At 43.4% G+C, this 25,160-nt stretch overlaps 1 protein-coding gene across 4 annotated transcripts; it reads right to left on the bottom strand.

The window, feature by feature from the left end:
• Window positions 1–378: 378 nt before the first annotated feature.
• pbx4 (pre-B-cell leukemia transcription factor 4) lies at window positions 379–23,356 on the bottom strand. Of its 4 annotated transcripts, none has more exons than XM_080512090.1 (9): window positions 22,787–23,356; window positions 20,407–20,520; window positions 18,770–18,843; window positions 5,377–5,621; window positions 4,753–4,943; window positions 4,475–4,610; window positions 4,175–4,331; window positions 1,747–1,833; window positions 379–625 (listed from the first exon to the last, which is right to left on the bottom strand). In XM_080512090.1, exons 1-8 carry the CDS (start codon window positions 22,969–22,971, stop codon window positions 1,790–1,792), a joined length of 1,146 nt encoding a protein of 381 aa, XP_080368216.1. In that variant the 5' UTR covers window positions 22,972–23,356; the 3' UTR covers window positions 379–625; window positions 1,747–1,789. The 4 variants fall into 4 exon arrangements, with proteins under 4 accessions (XP_080368216.1, XP_080368219.1, XP_080368218.1 ...); XM_080512093.1 differs by lacking the exon at window positions 20,407–20,520 and adding an exon at window positions 2,979–3,082; XM_080512092.1 differs by lacking the exon at window positions 20,407–20,520.
• Window positions 23,357–25,160: the final 1,804 nt, after the last annotated feature.

The raw sequence follows: 25,160 nt of genomic DNA, 5'->3' as shown, positions 1-25,160 counted from the left end.
GCCGAGGGCTTCCGGCGGCACCGGCGGTACGGCGGTACGGCGCGCGGCTTCCCCAAAAGCAGAGGGGTCGAGGGCGGCGGGGCGAAAAAGCACACGAGCGAGCTGTGCGAGTGCTGTGTGGAGTCGGCGTGCATATACACATCATGTACAGACATCGTGATCACCGACACAGCTGGGTCAGTGGGTTTGCAAAAAAAAAAGTCCTTGATAATGAAGACGTGTTTCTCAGCATCAGTGTGCTCCATTCCCCTTTCGCCAAGAGTTACAAAGCGTTGAGCACTGAAAAGGAGCCAGAGGGGCTTGCTTTTTTTTTTTTTTTTTTTTTTTTTTTTACCCCCCCTCCCTCCCTCCCTCCCTCCCTCCAAACTTGTGTCCGGCTGTCCTGTGTTCCAGCACAGTGTGTGTTTATGAAATGTGAGCGCGGCCGTGCGGTTGAAGACACGAGGGAGCGGTGGGAAATGGGGACAGACGATGTTGGCCAGAGCAGACCGCGGTGGGAATGAGGTGGCGGCAGGGAAGAGAGAGAGCCACCCAATCAATTGGAGGTGTCGGAGTGGACGCTGCCAGGAGGACCAGGAGGGGAGGTAACCGAGGGGGGGTTGGTGGTGTCCTGCCAGCTGTTAGCCTGCAAAACCATCAGGAGGGGGGGGAGACAGAGACAGAGACAGAGGGGGGGGGAAAAAAAGAAAAACGAGGATTCTGCATGAGGAGGGAGTTTTAAAATTAGCCGTCTAAATCAGCGATATATGTGCTTACTCGTCACAGGATCCAATCTCAAACACACCTCGGTGGTTACACACAAAAACGCTTTTCATTTAAAGAACTTCCCTGATGGATTACGTCCGTGTTCGAAGAGCTGCGTTACCAAGAAACCACATTGCAGAACCAAAGACAACTGTTGTGACACGCAGTCACATTTCATGTTTATGCAGCAGGTCTGTCACTGGACTTCTAATGCAACAATACCGTGTGCCTCAGATTCATAAATGTATGATATGTGAACATTTACCCAGATATATTGGTGTGCGAAAAGCTTCGGATATATATTAACGTGAGCGACGGAGCCATTTATTCACAAACCTTTCAAACTTTTCAAAGAAAATCAATTGTTAAGTTATGGTCAAATAGACCTTAAAGAATTTACGTATTGAGGATAGTCGATTCTTTTTTTAACTACAACTTTGTGAGTCAATATGTGATTCCTAAAGAAGAGAATTCTCCCCCAACATAAAGCACAACTGCTGACTGGTCAGCGTGCATATATGATCTTTCTCGGTAAAAAAACAAAAAAAACAAACCGTGTGAGCGAGAGTTCAATCACGGCATGCAAATGTGGACTTTAGAACGTCACGTGACAAAACTGCAACTCCTTTGCTCCTGGTTCGTCCTCAAATCAAGAAAATGCCACACGACACTTTACAGGGAACAGAGTCTATCGTACGCTTTAGTTTCCATGTGCGCAGAGCACACAAGTAATCGAATGCATCTTGAGTAGCGGCTGTTGTTGTGCTGCTCTGTGGTCCAGGCCACAGCTCTGAAAATAAGTTAAAAGTTGACAGTGTGGTCTGGTTCTTCATATCAAAACAAAGCGCACAATGAGCCACGATCTTGCCACGGTGCTCGTTTGCAGGGCGGCGAGCCGCGCTGAGCAGGTTGAGGTGGACGTGCGTGCAAACCGACTCGGGTCACACCTGCTGGACGAACACCATCAACCGCCACAGCGGAGACTTTAGAGTTTGTACTCACATCCAGGCGATGAGGGGTGTAGAGGCCACTACCCGACAACTCCTCATAGCCGCCCGTCAGGTGTGTAGCACGGTGCAGGGTATCCTCCTGAGCAAAGAGACACAACCATGGACTTTGAGGACAAAGAAATCCCGTCGTCTGTGTTTGGGATCGACATCCACAAGTGAACTCGGTGGAGGGGGGGGGGGGGGGGGGGGTGGAGTGACAGGATCCACAAACCTCTACTGCGAGCATCGCAGGCGTCGCTTCTCTGAAATGAGTGCCTGATTAAACTACTTCAGCCCCAAGCGACGATAAGAGCCTGCGGCCCAAGTGAAAAGGTAGTTTGAATTCTGAGACGCTTCAATGCTTTTAAACAGCAGAAATCTGTGAATCCTTCCAGGACACAACCGCTACGGTCATTGGAACACACAACAAGTCACGGGTATTCTTGGGTCTACGTGGGTGACGGGGTGAATATACGGGGGAGAGGAGCCGTTTTGGAGGAGTGGGGAGGGAGGGCAGCAGGTCGTGATACACTTACTGACCAAGAGCTGAACAGGTCACGGGGGGCCGATCCCCCGGCTCTGATTTGTAGAAATAACTCCAAGTGCATGTTGACAGCAGCGTGAGTACTGATCACAAACCCGACACCGTCACCCGGGGATCTCAACGCTAAAGCTCGACGCCAAACTTGCGGAAGAAACGGTCATGAAAAAGGAACTACGTGCACACATAAGAGCACAAGCTCTACCCATGAAGAAACTGAGGACACGAAATGCAAAGAGGGCCATTTACATGACGCCGTCATTTTTTTTTTTTTTTTGAGACGCACGACTCGCGAAAAGCATCGCGATTCACTTCCGCGTATGACGCTGATGTCGCGTCTAAAATCCCGCTCCAAAGGGAGACGACCGAAAACATATTTCTTACTGTCAGAGCGGATTGCAAATGTTGCCTCAGGTTTTAATGGGTGCAAAAGGGCCTCGAGTAACCATCTTCACTCTGGCAAGTGCGGCAACGTGATCCTCCCAGCTCTATAAATAGTAAGAGAATGGTCAGTTGGTGTACGTGCGCGGTGCCGGGCGGGAGCTGGTGGTGTTGAGGGCACACGTCGGGGGCACGGTCAGGGGGGGAGGGGGGGGAGAGGTCGAGAAGGAGCTAGGCTAGGGGAAGGTATTCGAGGTAACGGGGTGGCTTGGTCAACAGCATTGAGGTCAGCTGTCAATTCTGCAGCTGTCCTCAGTGCATACCTGCGGCTGTAGAGAGGGGGCGATGTTGAGACCCTCCCCGTTGAGGGCACGCAGGCCAAGGTAGGTGTCGCCTGTGTGGGACAGGCCGTATGACCCCGGTGACCCTGTAGGCAATATATATATATATATATATAGATATATATATAGATCCAATAGCCAGTCAACCCCACCGCACTGCAATGGGGTCAAGAGGTTACTACTGGTCAGGGACATTGCGTTGGTCATTTGTTCTTCCGCCGTCTTTCTTAATGTCCAGGTGGACATCAGCGGGCTGCCGGGTTTTTGTCCCGCCGTAACGTTTTGGCAAATCAGACATCAGACTTTGCAGCCTTTCGAGAGGACAAAAAGTTGGAAAGGACTGTAACCTGTGAGAGCCGTGGTCAGCTCCTCTTGGCTTCTTCAGGGCATAGAGAGTGAAAATGTGAACGACAAGTTTAAGTCCATAAGAGCTCCAACTACAATATTTTAATCACTGGATACAGTCCACCGAGGGCAGGGGGGGGGGGAGTAAGGAGTGATATTTTACACCAAGGTTAGATTCGGTTCGATTATTATTAGTGTTGTTAAAAATAATGCGCTAATTTAATTATTTGAATTATTTACTCCCTTGCTGGAGCAGCAGCATGTGCAGCATCTCTGGGCGTAGCACCGTGACAACAGAGCAGCACAACACCGAGTGAAATAATATTAAGGCAGAAGGTTTCACTGTTAAAAAGTTACCTGAATGCTGATTGAGAAAGTGAAAGTCACCAGCTTTACTTTGTAAGGCCAAATTTAACGACTACAGAATTCATTCTGCAGCAAAACAGAAGGTTGCCATGTTGGCTGACCAGTAGCCACCAGACTGCTGAAGCCAGAGGGCTTGCATTTGCAACTTTGTTTCGAGAAATATTTAAATTCTCAGTGTGGTGGATGTTTACTCTCACAAAAGGCTTATGTTAGATGTTTATCAATCAATTTATGTTTGTTATTATTTTCCCAATTTTGGAGAGAAAGAGCATCACGCAAAACTAAGGAGGACGTCATAAAAATAATCTATGAATTTAAATACAGTCTCTGTGTACACTCTTCTCAAAACATATAATCTCCACCGCATGAATCATAGCATCTAGAAGGTCACCTACCTGTCTCATCATGTGAAAGACAAGAGTGGACCACAGATGTAAGTCAAATCATTTAAAAACGGGACGTCGTACCTGAGTTGGGTGTTGCTGGAGAGTTAGCCTGGCTAGCTTGCGCCGACACATTGGCAGCATCCACCGCCGTTTTAACCGCGTACAGGTTCGCCTCCTCCTGGAACTTGCCAATGTTCTTCTTGTAGCGTATTCTCTTGTTGCCAAACCAATTAGAGACCTCGGGGACACAAATGTTGCATTTTAATATTTGTTTTTGTTTTGTTTCAGTTGAAACGTGACGACAACATAATAATCTGAACATTGAGAGAGAAAAAAAAACAACAACAATAAAAAACAAACATGTGCCAGCTAGCAATTCACCTGAGATACAGTGATCCCACACTTTTTGGCCAGTTCCTCCTTGGCTTCTTCACTAGGGTAAGGGTTAGACAGGTGGGAGTAGAAATACTCGTTCAGCACCTCCGTTGCTTGCTTGTTGAAGTTACGCCTCTTGCGTCTGACGAGGGCAGAGGAAAGATCGCGATCAACATATTTGGAATAGAGTCATCCGACAACACCGACACGATATTACCGAAAACCATGAGGGGGTAAACTGACACACAAGAGACGGACGACGACAGACAGACACACGGACAGACCTGGCGTCGAGGAAGCGCGAGCGCAGAATCATGACGGCCTCGCAGGTGCTCTGTTTGAGCTGCATCTGAATGGAGCTGAACTTGCGGTGGATTATCGCCACCATGCGTTCAATCTCCTTGGGAGAGATGGGCCGTGTGCGAGACTGCTCTCGCAGCAGGTTCATTACATGGTTGGTGAACTCACTGCAGGCCTGGAACAAAGACACAGAGAGAGGAGTTCAGCGCGCTGGTGAAAAGATGGGACGGGGCACAGATTTTGAGCGCCGTGGCGTCTTGATGAGTGCCGGGAGGTCACGGTCACATGTTCATCCCAAAACCAGAGGGGGATTACTGCCTTTAACCTTGCCGCCACTACCATATATTGTCAAACAAAACAAATTCGGCCATTTCTGAAGAAAATAGACATCCAGACTAAGACTACCAGTGTATTTCACATCCTTATTCATTATGAGTGAGCACTCTGTTATCTTGGTATTACTTCTCCATTGGCTATCAAAGCTTCCTGGCACGTTTTATAATACACGTGTGGAATATGTTTAGATTAAAAAAAAGAAAAGTGCTTAATTAAGGTGAGCGCGGAAGAAACCGTGTCTATTCAAGCATTTGGGTCGACTCAGCACAAACCTGCTCATACTTCTCCAGCTCAGAGTGATATATCTGACGGATCTGGGCGAGCTTGGCCCGGTAGTCTGAATGTTCAATGCTGCTGTCGGTGGGTGAGCCCCCTGCTGCCGCGGCAGCTGCGGCCGCTGCAGCTGATCCGCCGCCCTTCTCTGGTCCCGACACACCCTCGGCTAACAGCATGTTGTCCAAACGCATGATTTGGGGATCTGGGGGGTCTTCCTCCTGCACGCCTCGTATACTCAGCACTGGGAAGTAGAAGAGCAGCACAGGAACACAAGTCAGGTGGGCTCACGTTTAGTTTAATCGGAAACAGGATTTAGATCCACAAAAAAAAAAACCTGTTGGTTAAAAAGTTTTTTTTTTTTTTTTTTTACTGACAGCCCACACATTTGCACCAGGGCAAGGGTGTTGCTGTGTCTGCTAAGGGTGCACAGGAAGACACTATATCACTGCTAAAATTCAAAGAAGTGCAGCCCTGTCAAAACCCAGTCAAGTTTCTCCCCTGAGTCATTGCTATGAGCGCCTGGCTGAATTCGAAATGAGCCCGAACTTCCACGGACTCGGCAGCAGAGGGCAGTGTGGTCCCTCTGTGGCAGGCTGCCAGCGATAAGGGCATGAGGCATGGGACCAGTAATGGGAGTGCATGTGCTGTCACTATGAGCCCCAGTGGCCATAAGTATAGTTATCAGTCGCTGCTCTCCACCACTGTATTATACCAGGACCTCTGTCAGCCTGCAGCCATGCTCTCATCTCTCTCTCTCTCCCTCTTATTCTCGCCCTTTCACACATCCACACACACACACACACACTTTCACTCCCTCAAAGACGCCATTCTGTTACTGAAAAAGTTTTAACTTCGGACATCTTTTTCTTCAAAGCCTCGAGCTTTCAACAGTTAACTAAATCTTCCCCCGTGCACTTTTTGTGCTTCTCAATCATTCAACTTCATGAGACTAAGAAGTTTTATAATAAAAATCCAGTGAGTCCAGTGTTAAATTTATGTCAACGTCAATAATTAGGAAATATTAAATGTGGCACAAATTAAAACAAATTCACTTCAAATTAACAATAATATAATGCAATGTTGATGCACAGAAAAAAATAAGCTTTACTTATTCTTATTTATTTGGAGATATACATGGATAAGTATACATTTGTGGTGAAAGTTTTGAATGTCTGATTTTCTAGTTTTTAGTATCCCTGTTCGGTCCATGTCCTCAAGTTTCTATCAGGTTTTTGCATTAAACCAGCTTGTAAAACCTGAAACTTAGCTTTTTTCCCCCCTTTCTCAATATTATTTCAATACAATTATTAACAGTTGCCCATGTTTTAATAGTTGCAATCGTTGTCTAAAATTATGTATGATTGTTTTCCATATTTTCCTCATGAATTTAAGTAAGGGGTTATTGTTCAAATCTATTTTAGGATGTCCACATTTACACAGATTTGTATAGCCAAAGGCTTGAATGAAGGACGGAAAAGCCCACTTGAACTGTGAGGAACCCAGATGGTTCAGTGAGAGACACAGACGCTCACAATATGGACGGTGGGATTAATCCCAGTGGAAACTGGGTAGTGTTGGGTGTTTGTCCTGCCCGTGGATTATGAAAGTTTCGTCGTCAAAGATTAAGGGACAAATGTGAACCCACTAATTCAGAACTTGTTGGTCTCAATCTTTTTTTTTAAGTTTTACTCAAAGTTTTCCTGTACTGAAAAGTACATTTGCAGCTGTGGAGCAGTCGGTGCTAACAAATGAGCAGAGCTGTGCCGTCGAGTAAAGATGTGGGGGGAAAAAAACACAAGGACAAAAACAGTTTTTTTGCTTAGGATTTCAAAGTGCTATGGATCAAATTAGTTCTTGCTTTTTCATAACTCCATTTGATAAATGAGTCTATTCCACCATAGGACCAAGTCTTTTGTAGCAAACTGTCCAACTTTCCCATATTTCCTCACTTTTTTTTTTTCTTCTTCTTGTTCCTTCTTGCCTTTTTCTTTCTCTGCTTAGGTCTCTTCTCTCTCCAAGGCACATTCCTGCTCTGCTGCTCCCCCAGCTCAGGGCTCAGGAATGCAGCAGACCCAGCCGCCTGAACTAATGACCCTGATTCGCCCATCTCTTTCCCTCCTCTTTTTCTTTCCTTTCTTATTCCCCTGTACTTTTTAGTCAGATAAACCTGTAGCTGCTTTGGTGATCAAACGCCTTTGCTTTGTATCTATCGAAAGAACACAAATAGCCAGAAGACACTGACCATACTGTGACGGTGTGCAACACTTTGGGGCTTAGTGACTAAATTCAGAGTTTAGTGTTTTGCATGCTTAGTTTGATCTCTAATGTCAATTCCCCGAGATTCACATCTGACCCACAGTGAAGGGGGCAACTGTGGCTCTTGGAAGTTTCTCACCTCTCGCCCCCCCCTCCCTTTTGCCCCCACTCATTATGGCCCCCAGCTGTAGCCTAATGCCCCTACATTCCCCTAATTACTCCAATTAAGCTGTGATTACCCAGAATTGCACTCATGCACAGTCTAGTGGCCTACTGATAGCATAGCAGCTGCTGAGACGAGTTAAGATATCGCACAGGAAAGTAACATATGACACAGATATAAGTGGGGGAAAAAAAATCTTTTTGACAGGAACTAACTAGTAGACTCGTGAAAGTAAAAAAGTAAAAAAGAAAGAAAATAAAAAATCAATGAGAAAGCAGTTGTTGGACTAAGAGCTGCTAACTGTGTAGCTTAACATTAAAGCAATGCTTTCAAGCCGACTTCTGACAGTCTGTCAGCGACAAACATAGTCCAGTGATAAAAACCCAAGGAGCACTTTATGTAATGATACTTAAGTTCCATAAATCCATCCCCCCCCCCTCTAATAGAAGGACAGCTTTAGACCCACAGCCTGCATCTACACCCCTAAGAAATCAGTCCATTATGCACACGTTACCAGCCAAGCTGGGCGGTGTGGCATTGAGAGACGAAGCGAGCAACACATACTATGAAATATTCAGGGTATCCTGCTGGGCTTTCACTGCATACATAATCATTCTCATTTTTGCACAGCCAATGTGGAAAACGGTGCGCCGCGCAGACACAACACACAATATATGAAGTGGTGCAGGTAAGGGTGAACAACCTAACCAGCAGTGGAGTGGCTGTACATTAACTGCAATGCCTTCCACACATAGGCATAGATAAGACTTAAACGCAGTCAGTATATCATTGCTCAGCTCACAGCACAAGCTTTATCCTTGTCTGTCTTTTCCCTCGCTAGTATCCCCTTTTTCACTCTGTCTCCCCCCCAACACATATCCCCTCCCCCTCTCCCTTTCAGCACACCCCCCCCCCACCCCACACACCCCCACCCCTTCTCCCCCAGTGCCCCCCTCCCTCCCCTCTGTTCTCCATTTCAGTCGAGTTCTCCATGTGAGCCGCAATCCCTCATGCTGTCAGCCCCCCCTCTCCCTCTCTCTGTAGACAGACAGGATTAGCATTTTAATTGCATCAGCTCCCTTGGGTATTCTCAGCCTTTCACTGGGAGAGAGCAAGGGAGCGGGAGAGAGAGAGAGAAGGATAGAGAAGGGAAAAAAAGGGGGAAAAAAGGTAAGGAGAGAGAGAGGGTAGAAGGAGAACCAAGGAGAATTGGAAAAAAAAAAAGGAGTCACAGGAGAAGATATGTGAGTGAGAGAGAAAGAGAGCAAGAGAGAGAGAGAGAGAGAGAGAGAGAAAGAGAGAGAGAGAGAGGCCACAGAAATATACAGAATCCAGAGCAGAGACGTGCCAGAGAGCAGGAGAGCCAGAAAGAGAGAGAAGATAGGACTGTGAAAACATCAGTTTTTCCTTTCATTACAGACAGAGAACTCAGATAAAGGGAATTGCCCATAGAAAGACGTTGTTGCCATGAAAATCTGCGACATAAAAATGCAAATTCATATTACAAAAATGCGAAAGCAAATCGGAACTGCCGCACTGAAAATGTGATAAGTAGACCCGTGTAAAAAGGAGTCCAATTAATTGTAAATATATATACTGGGTTCAAGAAATCCGAATTGAAGCCATTACGATCGTCTATTTGACCATTTCATCAGACAGATACTCAAGTTCAATGAAGAATAAATGCTGTGAAACATATACGGCCTGCTGATGAACACTTCAGCCTGAACTTGGAGTGCAGGCTTTTCAATGCCAAGAAAGTATCGATAAAGGAAATCATGAAAACAATATTATAATACAACAGCACATTACAATGTGTGCAAGTTTGTTCAAACTAAAAAACATGACCAAGCTCGAATGTAAAGATTTGTATAGATTACTTTATTTTGGGTGAGTGTGATTTCCACCGAAAAAAAACAAACTCATTAGACAGATTCACACTTTAACATTATGAAGTGCTGCGCAAAGTACAGTTTAATTCAGCTGACCGGTAGAAAATAGATCAAACTTGCAGTCGGCAGTCAACACTTTATTATAATAAACTGACTAGGTAATTTTCAAGGGGAGCGGGCAGGCCGGGGCTCTGGAAGGAACGAGAGTTGAGAGTTGCGTGTTAGAAAACTATGAGAATGTTTTGCAAGTAGAAAATTCAAAAGCGACACAGCGATGCGATTTTAAGCCATCCCAGTGGTCGTAACTGTCAGACAGGTTCAAGGACGGCTGTTGTCATGGTCTTGCGAACAAACGGGAAAAAAATTCTGAGAAGGGATAGAAATTCGGGATTGTGGCAGCTGCTGCTGCTGTGACCTACGCCAACAAACAGAAATGGCGTAAACAACTTATTTTGGATGTAAACAAAAACTTCATGGAGATTTTTCTCCAAAGACATAAATGCCACGATAGCGCCGTTCATGCTTCACTAGTTTCTTTTTCATGAATGGATGACGCGCGCTCCAGACGTGTTATTTTTGCACCATCACGTCGACTATCCCAGGTTGCGATTCAGCTCTTGTGTTTTCATTGTGCTGATCGGCCCACTGCAAATTTCGTGTTGTACCCACAGTGTGTTAGATTCACTTCGTACAATGTGGCTCACTGTGAACTGATCAGATTGTTAAAACCGCACAGCGTGTCGCCGGCTTAGAATCAAGCAATTAAAAAAGCTAGTATGCTTAGTGGTCTGCTGTCCAGTGAGAACTTTGTCAACTGAGATTTATTGCTCAAATATGACTAGAGTAAACTATTTGTTGAGCAATCATGTCCAAACAAATTAAAATCAACCTTTACAAATGTTGATTCAGAGTAACTTCAATAAAATGTTGCCTGGCAATAATGAGATTAAAAACAATGTCATTAAAACTGGTAAACTCGCTTAGGAAAAACAGATTTTCTTGATGTAGTAATGTAAATTGAAAACATATACGTCACTAGTAAATTCAACAACAAAAAAAACCAAAGATATGTCCATTCCTCTAAAAAGATACAATCAACTTAATTAGCTCAATCCATATGCCCATTTCAACTTTAAGCAGCTCACACTAATCAGCATCTGTCTGGTGAGTTCACCAAAGTCCTGTTGCACGCAGCCCCCTACTCTGACACACGCACACGCACACACAAACACACACACACAAACACACACACACATACACACTCAGAGTAAACACAGTGTGGTCTGATTAAAGTGTGAATTGGAGAATTCACACCTTGGGCAAACAACACTTCAGTCCAACACATCATTAATCAGGCCTTAATTAACTGAAGAGCAGGGCTGAGACACTCCAGCAATGACAACACACACAAATACAGAGGGAGGGATATAGCAATTGTGTTGTTGCTTCATCTGCATAAATATATGGAAGCAGACAGGAAAAAAACATCTACAAATTGTTCTCCCTGGTGATTTTAGTCATATTATTAAAGACGGTGCCCTGGTAGATAATTTAATGCCATTTTGCAGGCACAGAGGGACATTTCTCTATCAACAATCAAGTGATGATATTCTGGACAATTTGGGGAATTATCAAAATACATCGATGAAACTTCAACGACATACAAATGCAGAACATTTTTTGTCAGTGTGATTGTGTTGAGCATAGCTGACAGGCCTAAAAATAGATTTTTGGATCAAGTTTTAGTGGAAAACTTGACTGATAATCTTCAGTGATCAAACAGATGTTTAGCTTTGTTGTTTATGTGTGGATCGTATCACCTGCTGAAGAAAACACAATTTCAATTTGTCTTGTTTAAAAACTGACTGCCAAGCCTGAAATTCAGTCTTTCCTACGCAGTGCGGTTTCTGTTTCGTCTCATATTAGTAAGACGTTTGTATGTCATGTAAACTCACAGTCTGACTTACAAGTTCATCCACATAGCAGAGGCATTAAACAAACAGCCCTTGAGTTGTAGTGAGCACACAGGTATTTGCACGCAGCTTATACTCTAGTCTTTTGAGAACACACGAGGCGGTTTCAAGGAAACTTCCACCGGACCAGACTCGAATTACTGCGTCGGGCGAATGGAAGCCGCCTGTGATCAAACATGTCATTGTTAATGTGACGTAAAATCTAGAAAGTTCTATTGTTTCAAAATGTACGTTCGGCAGGGTGCACTGTGGCCACAGGAGTAACGCGATATTGCCTGTCCACAACATTGTGGCACAGAGCGGAACACGGAGAGGCACAGGGTAAAGAATCTGAAATGTCACAGGATGATGAGGAAGAGGATGACGAAGAACACCTAAGCAGGAGGCTTGTTACAGCACTGCAAGGATCTTCCCCCAGTCAACTCTCATCAGGCCAGCTGCCTCCTGTGCTCATTAGCACAGACTCTTAAGGAGCTCCTAAAGACTTTGTGAAAAATGAACGCTCATTTGAGAGGTCGTTAATTTGCACTGTTATGCAAATTAGGTGGCAATTAAGCGATAGATCAGAAGAGCAGTGCCCATTTATAACAAGTGAACAAGCATTATGACACAGTCAGATGGTGCCGGAGTGAGCCGAGGCTACATGCTTAGGTAGCACAGGTCCAACGTACCGCCGCAGCGAGAAGTAAGAAACCTCTACATATACGACTGGTGGAAATTACAACTGACGTTCGTTTGTTTTTATGAAACATTATAAAGCGTCTCCTCACCTCCAAACACGAGAAATACTTCACGTCAGAAATGGACATTAAAATGCAAATATGACAGAGAATATAAATTGGAATACGGCCTTCATCTAGATTAGCTGACAGTGTTGCAGCATCAATCTATCCAGCAACACAGATGAAGAGAGCAACCCCATGCTAATTTTGTGGTGGATTGTATAACCCCCCCCTTCCTCCACTAGCCCCGATGTTTCTGTTTCTCCCCCGCATTTATGACATGGTGTGAAATATACAAACATACTGTCTGGGACAGCAATGTGCACTACTGCAAAGGGGTGGAAGGGGCCCATCAATTGTAATTAATCCTTAATTAGTCAGGATTAGGAGTTGGGCTCCAGCACTCTCTCACCCCACTGCCACCAAACGAGTGCAATCCAGCTGAGGCCCCATTTACATATCTTTAATTAAAGCGATGCTGGCTTCCTTTAAGTGCAAAACCAAAAAAAGTAGGAGCGACATAAGACATGTTTTGAGGAAAGGCAGATGAGAGGTAGGAGTCTTCTACCAGTCCTGATGGGTTATTCAGTGTTGCTGGACATAAAGCTGATAATAATTCTTAATCCACTGGAAAATGTAGCCAAAACACTAGACAGTTTGTCAATTTGGACAGTCACACTTCAACTACTATACGTCTGCCAACAATATGCGTGTCCGAATCGTTGCAAGGGTGAATCTACTTTGGACCCTACAAGTATTTTTTTTTTTTTCCCCCAATCTGCATGAATTGAGGGTGTTTGGTTGCCAAATGAAAAAGCAACATTTGTTTCATTTACCAGCCTTGTTTTACCAAGCGTTCTTGTTAATTTGCTACTCTGACTTCGAAGTGTCAATTGGTTGCAGTCGGCTCAGCCAAAGAAAAAAAACTGCAATACAGTAACACAATCAACAACATCGTCGCTAATCCAGCCATTCTGATTACCGTCAAATCCTGACTGACCACAAAGAAAACTCACTGGCCTTTGAGAATCGTTTCTTGTCAATAGACAGGCTCGCAATTCCTTCAGGAATAATACCACATGGGGCAATCAGTTGGCCCACACACCATTAGGGCTACACTGAATGTTGGGGTTCTGTCTCATTGAGGTGGGGAGGGGTGTGTGTGTGTGTGTGTGTGTGCTCATATGTAGGTGGGTGGGGGGCGGGGGGGGGTATCTGTCAGGGCCAGGGGTCTGTGTGATATTAGCCGTCTGCCAATCTGGCTTGGGGAATGGACACCGAGTAATTACTCCTGCTCTTACTGCCTCATCAATCTCCCTGTATCACTCCTGCACCCCCCTCAACACACACTATCTTTTTTCATCCTCTTCTGCAAAGGAGCGGGGCAGAGGAAAAAAAAAAAAACAATTGAGTGGCAAGACGCCACAAAACAGAGATTCTTGAAAAGCCAATCAGATAATCCTGTATCACTGTGTCGTCTGTGTAAACAAAACAAAAAAAAAGCCTCATTTTAAAAAAAAAGAGAGAGAGAACCCAAGGATTTGTACAAGTGAGAAGTTGGTGACTGTACAAAGGGACATGACCTATTGTCACCGTAGACGTCAGTGTTGGTAAAACTGCAAAATTTAGGTTTTGTAGCTGCAAACCGACGGCACAAAAAAAAATGATCTTGTTAATGCTTTTGGCTTAAAATGCATTGTATGCTTCCCCTCATAAAATATAATAAAATACTTCCCCCGGGTACCTAACAACTCATAAAATTTTATGGCTCTGTTCCAAATTGGGCTCTTTGAAAACTAATAATAATTAAGTTGCTTTAATGAGGCATGTGATTCACTAGACTTCATGTACTGTACTCAGTCAAAGACTCAAGCAATTATGATGCTAGGAGGGGTTTTCCCCTCACAAGCCACAAACACCAAAGACAAGAGCTCGAAAAGGGGAGTCTTGCATATCAAAGTTTGATTTCTCCAGTCTCACAAAGGGTGTGTTTATTCAGGCTGTATATAACCACAAGGCAACTAGGTGTGACTTAACAGCACTGTTAGGCTTTTTTATTATTCTAACTACAAATGTGTTATGCAGTGAGCATGTAAGTGAATCCATTTGGCTTCTTAGGTCCTTTTGTAATGCATAGAGATTTTTTAAATAACAGGAATACTAAGAGGCGGCCCACACGAGAGCGCCAGTTCACGTAAACAAGCCCGTTTTGGCCGATTATCCATACGAGGCGGCGTTTTAGAAGCTTGAAAACGGGGTTTTTTTTTTAACACGGGTCCCAGAGTGGGGAAATTCTGAAACCCCGGCTTGTGCCGTTCACATGCGAAGATAATCACCTGTGGAAAAAATATGACGTAATCGCCCGCCTCCTCTGCTCACCGCCGTTCGCATATAACAACCACAACAATCAAGCTCCAGTCGAGCTGTAGAAGCTATCCAAGTGCTAGTCGGAGGAGGAGCGGGGCCACAGACCTCGAGAACTCAGACGTTTATGAGCAGGAGTCTACTTCTAAATTTCTACGTGCTCCGTCTTTTCTCCGTTTTTGGTGAGTCACAGCACCCCTAAAGGCCTGGCATGTGTACTGCATGCCCTGAAGCCTTGTGTTGACCCATGTTCACAGTGACATGTACCTGGTTCATCAATTAACAAAGTAATTTTGGATAATCAATCAATTTTGGGCTGCAGGAGGAAACCAGAGCAGCTGGAGAAAATCTGTGAATCAGAAGAAGCTCCGGTTCAAGTCTACAACCTTAGCACTGACAGCGTGCCAACCACTACACCACTGTATGCGCAAACATGTCGTAGCAAGTCAAATAATAGATTTGAATTTGAATATTTCATGTTTTCCTTGATGAATAAAAATGTAATCAATATAGCAGCTTTTACTGCAGCAAACATGCTTTAATATTTAGATTCATAAGATATTATTCATCCTGTTTAAGTGGTTTTTTTATATATCGATCCTCTGAGAAGCAGCACAGACGGACTCAAACCAGAAAGTGAGCTCATTAAGGGACCAAATCACACCATTCAACCACCTCGTCAAAATATTAATAAGATGTGATGATGGGTTGTCACCTTGCTGCGTTGTCATCATGATCGCAAAGAACTGCCGGTTTCTTTAGGAAAGAACCGATTGTGCGACTACTGTGCTCGTATGTGGCTGAAATATAAATTCATTCTAATCCAACCATACAAGGCTGTTCTTCATTTTAGAGCAAACATCTAACTAATTATTCGATAAGTCCTGTATTTTATCTGCTATAAAAACCAAAATCTGCTGAGCGAATCGTCTGGGCCAGCGACAGAGGCCAAAAGCAATTAACCAAAGTCCCAGACACATTGTCGGGATACTGGCACAACTGGGAATCTAGCGGAGCAACTGACTGGCTCCAGTTAGCATCACACTGGCTCCAGGCCATCCGAATGTCCTCACTGTGAAATCCTCACTGATGTTGCTGAGGGAAGCATGGTCCATATGAGATTTGGTGGTGCAGAGACCCAAGGAAATCCTCGGGAAAGTGACTCGCACGTCAACTTTTAATTAGAGGCGACACAAAGCCAGCCATCTCGCTCTCAGACAGGTAGGATACTCGCCGGTTTGTCACTATTTCTACACAGCCAACTCGTGGCATTATCCCAGAGTTGTTTATCAGACAGCTTATCAAGATGAGTGGCAAGTGTTGCAGTGTGAACCCGTCCAACTCAAAGAGGGGGAGGAGGGAAAGAGTTGACTTTGCTGTCCCAATAAGGGAATCTGTATACTTATAAAGTTGGATATTTGTTCAAGTGAACTTAGAACATTTCCCAAGAACAAACAACTGGAAATCTCCCGGCATGAAAAGCAGGACGGTGACAGAACGGTGACTGACAGAAGCGTGATTGTCATGTGCGAAACACGAGGAATGCATAAAAGTGCGAAGAAATGGCTGAAACATGCCCAAACTAAATGAAAAACTTCTGAGAGTGAACTGCAGTGGCTTGCGAGAGATTTTGGCATAAGCTGTCCCATTGCACCAAGAGCTATTTTTACAGCAAATACCCACGAGAGCGAGGGAGAACAGAACAGAGTTGAAGCTAAGCCACTGGCTCTCAACTTTGATCATTTCTTGTCTCTTCGTAAGTGCTTTAATTTCTTTTCCAGGGTGTATCTTTGACACAGCATTAACAACAATCACAATTTATGGAGATGAAGGTCATGTTTAATGTGAGAGCACAGGACAACACCGGCACTGTTGTAAAGTGGCGAGGGGGGGGGGGGGGGGGGGGGGGTTGGGTTGTTTTGGGGGTGGTGGCGGTGGGAGTGGGGATACTGCCATTTGCGCAGAACATTTCCTTTACAATGAAAACAATCTAACCAACTGCAGCACTCAAAGGAATTCACCTCCCATCCCCCATGCCCCAACTCCCCTCCTCCACCACCACCATTACATTACCATATCAAAGCCCTGAGTTCAGAGCAAGTCTTCTCTTTCAAGAATGGGAGCGAGGCAGAGGGAGGGAGGGGGAGAGGACAAGACCGAGGCAGTAGGAGTAGACCCAAGACTGAGTTTGCTTTTATCCCCGTTTGGTGTGTGTGTGTGTGTGTGTGCGTGCGTGTGCAAGACAGATAGTGTGTATATGTGCCTATGCCAATACAAGTGTGTGTTTGTTGGAGGGAAAAAAAAAAATACTGCAGAATATCCGTGGAGATACTAAAAGACTACTGATTGTGTCTTCCACAAGCTGCAAACCAAGAGAAGTCAATTGACATTCCAGAGGCAGACAATGGGGCCTACAGGGGGTCTGCGTTACAGAGAAATGCCAAGGCAGGTACACAGTGCAGCTCGGAGGGCACTGCGTGGCAGATGGCCAGCATAGCACCAGCAAAGCCAAACACCTCTATATTTTATGGCTGGCATATTGAACTCAAGCATGTATTTATTGTTAACTACCTCCATGCTTGGGCTGTTTTTCTGCTCAGCTTACTGTACTAGTGCACACAGACCCTCTCTCTCGTTTGCCGAGAGACTAAATGTGAAAATCAAAGTGAATGGCATTAGGGTAAATAAGACCACTGGTTGCCTGGGAAACAGTGTACCCTGCCCCACTCACTCAAGCCTAGCCTTTACTTTTCTCCAATCACTGGAGAGCAATAATACATTATTGACAGAGGGCTACAACAGGCAGCAGTGCAGCATTTTCAAATTGTATTTGAACAAGAGAGGCGTGCTGTTCGAAGATACACAAGGACAAGGAGAGAGAAAAGCGAACACAACACAAGATGGGAGAGACAGTGGCAGGGGGAGAGAATCTTGAAAAACAAACAAACCAAAAAAAAAAAAAACCCCACCACATTCACACCATCATAACCATCAATCTGCCATCCATCCTTTGGCCTGCCCCTTTGAACACTAAAATGTCTCAGATAGCTGATGTGAATAGCTAACAAGACGACAATAAGTAGCATGTTTATGCCGAATATAGATATTCACATAATTAACACGTGAATAAATCCAACAGACTGTTGTTTTGGATATTCAAGATGGTGTCAGGAAGGTTGCACTTCATGTTGCATTTTGATGGGAGTAGTGCATTGATATCTTCAATAATGTATCCACAGTTACCCTTCAACCTATGGTTTAGCCACTGAAACCATGAAAGAAAAGGAAACCTGTCTACACTTAAAAACTTCAATTATAAAGTCATAATGCTTTTGGAGTTGTTGGTTGCATGCACTAAGCATTAACTTTCTATTCAAATCAGGTTTCATACTTTAACCTAATAATTTGAATATATTATGGTGGGGTAGTGTTAGTTGTAGCATTATAGTTTTGTGCCGTCTTAACATAGCAATTAAATTGCTGCCATTTAATCTAATCTGTACGCTTCTCATCCTAGAAATATGATGGGTCAAAAGGAGGATTAATGAAGTGTGTTTAGATTCATTTGGATTTAGTTCACACATTCGGTAACATTGCTGGTCTCAACAGGCAAGAGGAGGAGAATAATAAGCCAAGCAGAGCATATTGATGCAATTTATAAATTGATAGATGTCCAAGATGCAGTTATCAGCATGTTATGTCACATATCCTGCTGTGTGAGTCAAGTTTCCAAAGGTAATGATCTTCCCAAATTAGTTTCAGCTGCTCAGAGTGGTCTGCACAGGAACCAACAATTAGGCATTGCTTCAATGAATAGTAAAAGAAAAACAACAGTAAAGCGTCGTTAGAATTATGATCTTTGCTGTGCATGTGGTTATGTTAGTTCACAATGAATACGACTTACAGTTGATCAATACAGGGCTGAGTGAAGTGGAGTGCACGGGAAGTTGAAACAAATGCACGCAGCATTAGACTGTAACCTGTGCAGACTGGAGAAGTGAGTGGAGTAGAAAACTCACCCGTCTTTTCTTTGATCTCGCAGAGAACGCTGAAGAGAGCTGGCTTCATTCTGTGGCAGTTCAGGGCATGCTTCCTGTAAGAGAGAAGAGGGAATGAGAGAGCAGTGGGATTACGATAAACAGACCTCCATCTCAAGTCATTTCATGTCCTCCCCCATAAAAAAAACAGGTAGAGAAGCTGTATGTATTATGCATACAGCCTTTCAAGAGTGTAGTGCAACACGGCAGGACAGAGCCATGTTGTTTAAAGGCATTTTCAAAAGCCAAATGCCTTTGTCCGTGCAGACACATCCTTGATGCATCAATCCGAACTAGCAAGAGTAATGTTGTCATTTGGATGCTTTGCACCGTGGGACAGGTAATGATGCCAAACCTCAAGGTCATCATTACTGAGCACAAGACTTCAGAGTTAATACAAGTAATCTTATTTCTAGCTCCTAGACAATGACTTGTTCCATGAACGTATATTGGAAAGTGGATAGGAGAAATATCAATTAAAATGCAATTTTAATTTAAGCACAGACATTAACTTCATTGTTGAAATTGCTCACACCAGAGAAAAGGTAAAATGTATACACTTAACAGTAATCAAATCAGAGCACCGTAGGAACAAAGTTTCCCGAAAAAGCACTGAGGCCCACAGGCTTGTATAGCTTTATAACAGCTACCACAGTTGAATGCAGCGGCAAAGCGATGACACTAATACGACCCCAAATGACTTGGCACTATTGTTTCTGGTGTAAACTACTATATTAAAAGTGTATACCTGTTTACAATAGACAGTGGTGTGTAATAGGAGCTCAATAAATATAGAACAGAATATCATTTATTTTTACGTCCGCAAATATGTAAAACTGACCCATAAAAAGTCCAACTATGCATTCAATGCAAAATTTGCATCCTGTGCATCTCATAGTATAACATTCGTATTGAGGCTGTCAGAGGCTTTGTTAACAACTGCCTGTCCATTGTTTACAGTGTTGTTGTAATGTAGGATCATCTTGTAAAGATGTCAATGATTTTGTGCGACCGTGTTTTTAATGACTAGTCCTATAAACTAACAAAACACAAGCCTCTGAATCTGCCCTATAGAGAGTGCAATAAAATAACACAAGCACCACTTATGACAAAAAAAAAAAAAAAAACAGGTTTCAGAGGCAACAACTTCAACATGGAGCATTCAGTTAAAGTTCAGGTGAAAAATATATGACACCTCTGTTAATGATGGGCATGAATATGAAAACATAAAATATGGGAGTAAAAAAAAAAATGAAAGCCTAGAAATAAACCATTTTTATCCAATCAACATCAACAATAACACATTCACAACAACCACAAATGAATATGATTTGGCTACACCTAACCTCAACACCAATTCCAGTCGTGAAAGTCCACTGCATCATTAATGAGGGGACTAGCAAATAGTGAAGCTATTGCATATACCCCAAATGACTGCCGTTCTGTGGGAAAATTGAGGCAGTACTATGTGTGTAGAGTTATGTGTCTAAGCACTAAATATATCATTTTATCCACCAATTCTGTCACTGCTGGATTTGAGTTGGGGGGAGGGCTGCCATCAGCATGGAGAGTATGAGCAGGAGGGGGAGAAGGGGGTGCTCATGCGGTCCTGTACTGACCTGTGCTGGAAGTTGAGTGGCAGTCCACCCCCTGCCATGCCCCCCCCTGCTCTCCCTCCCTCTGTGGGGTCGTCTGATCCACCCCAATGCGCCGGCGATTCCTCTGACCAGCATCTGAACATATGGCGACAGGGTGAGAGGATGAGGGCGGATGGTGCGCAGGAAGTGTACTCTGCAACACTGAGTTATTGCGCTTCCCTGACCACTCCCCATCCCAACACACTGCCACCCTGCATGACAAGGGTGTCATGTCCATGTGCAAGCCACCACACATTTTAATTTGAAGTTCGATGACTGAGTGAAAGATTGATGTGTGGGTGACAAACGTGGTCAGAGGGAAGAATGATGCTATCAAAGACCGTACAATTTAATTTCCCAACAACTGCGAGTCCTTCTGAAACACTGCCTTTACGGTTTTAATTCTCCGAATATTTTGACCTTTAACCTTACATAATAAAAAAGATAAATAAAAATCAGCGAGTAGTACCATTTCTTGAGAGGTCCATACACCCAACTGTGAGATATAAGCATTGCACTGTACTGTGTTTATCCATCTTGGGCACAAGAGGGGGATATGCTCTGAGTAGGAACTTGGATCAATATAAAAATATAGGCGGCAAGGACACCTTTGGCACTTCCATTGCCACATCTTTAATTAGGTAGGGTTGGGTTTTTTTTCCAGAAGACTGTTGACATCCAATATAATATCCCTGCCACATGATTTCACTCTGGTATAATTGACTCTTCAAGTCCAAATAATTGAAATTCAAAGCCTTTTTCAATGTGAATAAATGGTGGCATATAGTCATCAAAATCAAAAGTGAAAGGGGGGGGGGGGGGGGGGGGGTAATGAAGAAAATCTAAAATACAAATAAGAAACATTTTCTTTGAGGGAAAAAATATATATATTTGTGTCATGAGGCAAGTCCTGATTAAGTCCTCAAAGTTGTAATGAGGAAAAGGTAATATCCCAACGTTCATAGGTTGTCAGTAGAGCATCATCCCTCCCCCTCACCACCATCTCATTAATAGAAACTCGATTTGCGGACAGCTGCACTCGCGTACACATTATAGGAGAATTGATTGCACCCAGCACACAATGAAAAGGATGAACACCAGGGAGGGAGGGAGTGAAAGAGGAGTGAATTAATTAAGAGAACCAGGTGGTCAAATGTTGGGTGGAAAATCACTAGCTAATGACACATCACACTGTGGCCACAGTCTTGCAGTGGACGGTTGTCTATTGTTGAAATACTGACGCTTCATTTGAAACTGACCTTATGGTCTTTGAACCACATGGCAAATGAGTGTGGCTCAGTCGGTCACTGCAATGCATACTCCCCACAATAATGACATGCAAAAATACCTCCAATGCAAACATTACGTGACAAGTCACATGAATGACTAATTACTGTCACCATGGACATCACTTGGCTGATATATACCAGTGAGTATGCCTTCACCTCACCCCAATTTATCCACTCATTTGTACGTCAATTCTTCAGATCACTGGCACTAATGTGGAGGAGCACTTCAGACCAAAAAATAAATAAAAAATGGCGAGAATCACTGAAAGAAAGAAAAACAAAAAATCCGATTTGGCCTGGAAACTTTAGTGAAAAATAAAGACACAACAACATGACCAAAAAAATCGTAACAGTTGCGAGTTTGGCAACTTGCGAAGCACACTCCATCTTGAGAAGCTGTGTATTATGGTCCACGTACTTTTGGATAGTTTTGGTAAGTGGTGTAAAGAAGGGGGATCAGCGCTTAAGCTCTGCACTCCTCTGTGTTGTGAACTCAAATCAGACAACAAACCTGTAACTTAAGTTTTGTCAAAACAAAGGATCTTCGAGATAACGTAGGTGGTAGATTCATGCTTTATATATATATATATATATATAAATATATATATATATATATATATATATATATATATATGGCTGCTTTTGTCACTGATCCACAGGGGAGTTTGAACTTTTAAATCTGACGCGAGTTCAGATTAATCGTGAGCACTTACAAGCTTTTTTTTTTTTTTTTTTTGAAATATAAATACAATAGTAGCAGACCACGGTTTGCAATAAATCCAGATTTCTAGCAACAAAGGGCTTCTTACAAACTACAACACAGCACTGTTGGTCTCTCACATATATTCTTTCGTGAAACCTACAACAGCGTTGGTGATTTATTTTTTTTTAGCAACAAATAAAATCGCCAACATGAAGTTGCATTATGTTGCAATTACGCATTACCTTGACGTGAACGTTTCACACAAACGCCCAAGCCTTTAACAACAACAAAAATAAAAAATAAAAAAATAAGACACACGGCGGACTTTAGCTTAGCTGCCGTGTGGAAAATGGCTCTCCGCTCGTCTTACCTGGCCTGTGCTTCGTCCAGGCTCTCGTCGGTGATGGCCATTATTTGCTGTAGAATATCCCCTATGTCTTGCTGAGGTTGACCGAGGGACTGCTGTTTCCTGACAGAGTCTGGGTCGCCGACGTCGGCTTGCGATAGTCCACCGAGTCCGGTGAGACCCGTCAACATCCTGGTCTGGTCGTCCATACTTTCAAAGAAAACTCGCCGTTTTTCCCCCCCTCGGTCGAAGAATACAACACAAATAGCTAGCCTGCGAGCTAGCCAGCAAAGTATCTTCTACGACAAATCATACAACACCTCTTTACCGCACCCGACAGCGACGATTAGCAAAACACTCGAAGACTGTTTTCACAAAACAGATCTCGCGGATTCGCTTCACATTCGCCCGTTTCTTCTTCTTTCTTTTTTTTTCCTCCTTCTTCTTCTTCTTCTTCTTTCTTTATCTTCCGTCAGTGAACGCGGCCAGGCTAACGTTAGCTAACCGCGGAGTGAAAGCAGCTAGGTTAGTAGCAGTAGCCCAGCAGAGGAGCAGCACCGACACACATGCACCGACTGTGTGGGTTTGCCAACAGCGCCTCGCACATCTTCGGGGAAAAAAAAAAGAATAGGGGAGAAAAAATATATATATATAATCACGATACGAGCACGGTGGTTTTAGAGAAAGAAAGAAAGAAAAAAAACAAACAAAAGACTGGTCAATTCGAGAAAGAATAAGGCGTAATTACGGGGAGTTTGGACCGTGTGGATCCAATCACAATTCTCCTACCAAAACAGGCAACGGTTTGCCATTGTTGTTGATGTCGCGCGAGTAAGTGGGATGTTCTTATCTGCGCGAGCTGGAAGCGTCGCTTGGACCATTAAACTCAAGCGCAGAGCGCGCGCTGGTTGCTGGATTAATCAGTCAACTCCCATAGCAAAAAAAAAAAACAACAACGAAAGGGAGGACGTATGTCCGTTTTAGAAATGTTCACGTGTCAACAAACACTGCAACTAATTTTTTTTCTTCCAGGTAATACTATTTCTGCTTGTACAGAACTGAGTTGTGGATAGCCCTGCCTGACATCATCTAATATGTTTATTAGTTTGACAGGGATAGTATTTATTGATTAGAAGGGCTGTGATTGAGTAAGAGTTACTTCAAGTTCTATATGCTTCTCATGTCCAGTTCTGAAATAGCATACATAATAGCATGGTAGTAGGAATAGAATAGAATAACCTTTTAACCCCAGAGAGAAATTATTTTACAGCATTGCTCCACACAGAATAGAACATAAATAGAATAAACATTTAAATTATCAAATAAAAAATAGAATAGTAATTAATTACGCAGGCAACATTTAATATTAGCATGTGACTTATAGCATGTGGCTTAACAGTGACTAATATATACATGGAAAGAAAGGAATTGACAAAAAAACACAACAAACATTATTTACAAGAAGTTATACTATCTGATGTCCACGGGAAGGAACAATCTCCTGTGGCCCTCTTTGGTGGGATATGTGTCACTGAAGGAGATCCTGCTGTTGGCCAGTGGACATCATGGAGGTGCTGAGAGACATTGTTGAAGGTGAATATGTTTAGACCAGATCCTCTTCTCCAAGACCTTCAAATCCATTTTACAACAAATACATAAAAGCAAGCGCCTATAGGCCACAACATACCACAACCACCCACCCAAATAATCAAATGGAAAACATTATACTCTTCCTGTGCCCAATAAATATGAACACAAACAAGATGAAAACACCTAATCGACTAGAAATAAGAGAAATCAGGTACAATGGGTATAGAAAGAAACAGAAAGATGTCCGAGGCAACAAGTGCCTGGTTATATAATGGAAGAATCTCCACACAGCCATCTTCTATATAGTTTTGTTTTTTTTCCAACTTGGAACTGAGCCCAGCTGACCATGGGCAAAGGCAGAGTTTATCACAGTGCAAACAAAAAGGGGGGAAAAAAGACAATCACTCACTCTCACATTGACATATACCAAAAAGTTTAGTAAGACACAAATGTTTTCAGATTGTAAGAGGAAACTGGAGAATCTGGCGGAAAAAAAAAAAAAAAAACGTGCACCCAATTGGAAGAACATTCAAAGTCTGTATAGAAAGGCCTCAAGGTTGCAACTGAACCGAGGTTATTTCACTATGAGGTGGGAGTGATTCTCAGTAGACCACAACAATGAACCATGAGTAAGAACACATTGATATGACAATAAGCAGTACTCAGGACAGTATTCTTTATTTCGTAATTGACTGAATGTACTTTGTCAATAGGGACATTACGGTCTTCTCTTGCCTCTGGTACCTCGTTCTTTGGTATAATGTTGAGAAGGGGAAGAACTGTTGAAAACAAAACAATCCAAAGACTG

Source organism: Blennius ocellaris (assembly GCF_963422515.1).
Source record: "Blennius ocellaris genome assembly, chromosome: 16".
NCBI lineage: Eukaryota > Metazoa > Chordata > Actinopteri > Blenniiformes > Blenniidae > Blennius > Blennius ocellaris.
Note: the sequence above shows the minus strand (reverse complement) of the source record. Positions and strands in the feature narration are given on the sequence as shown.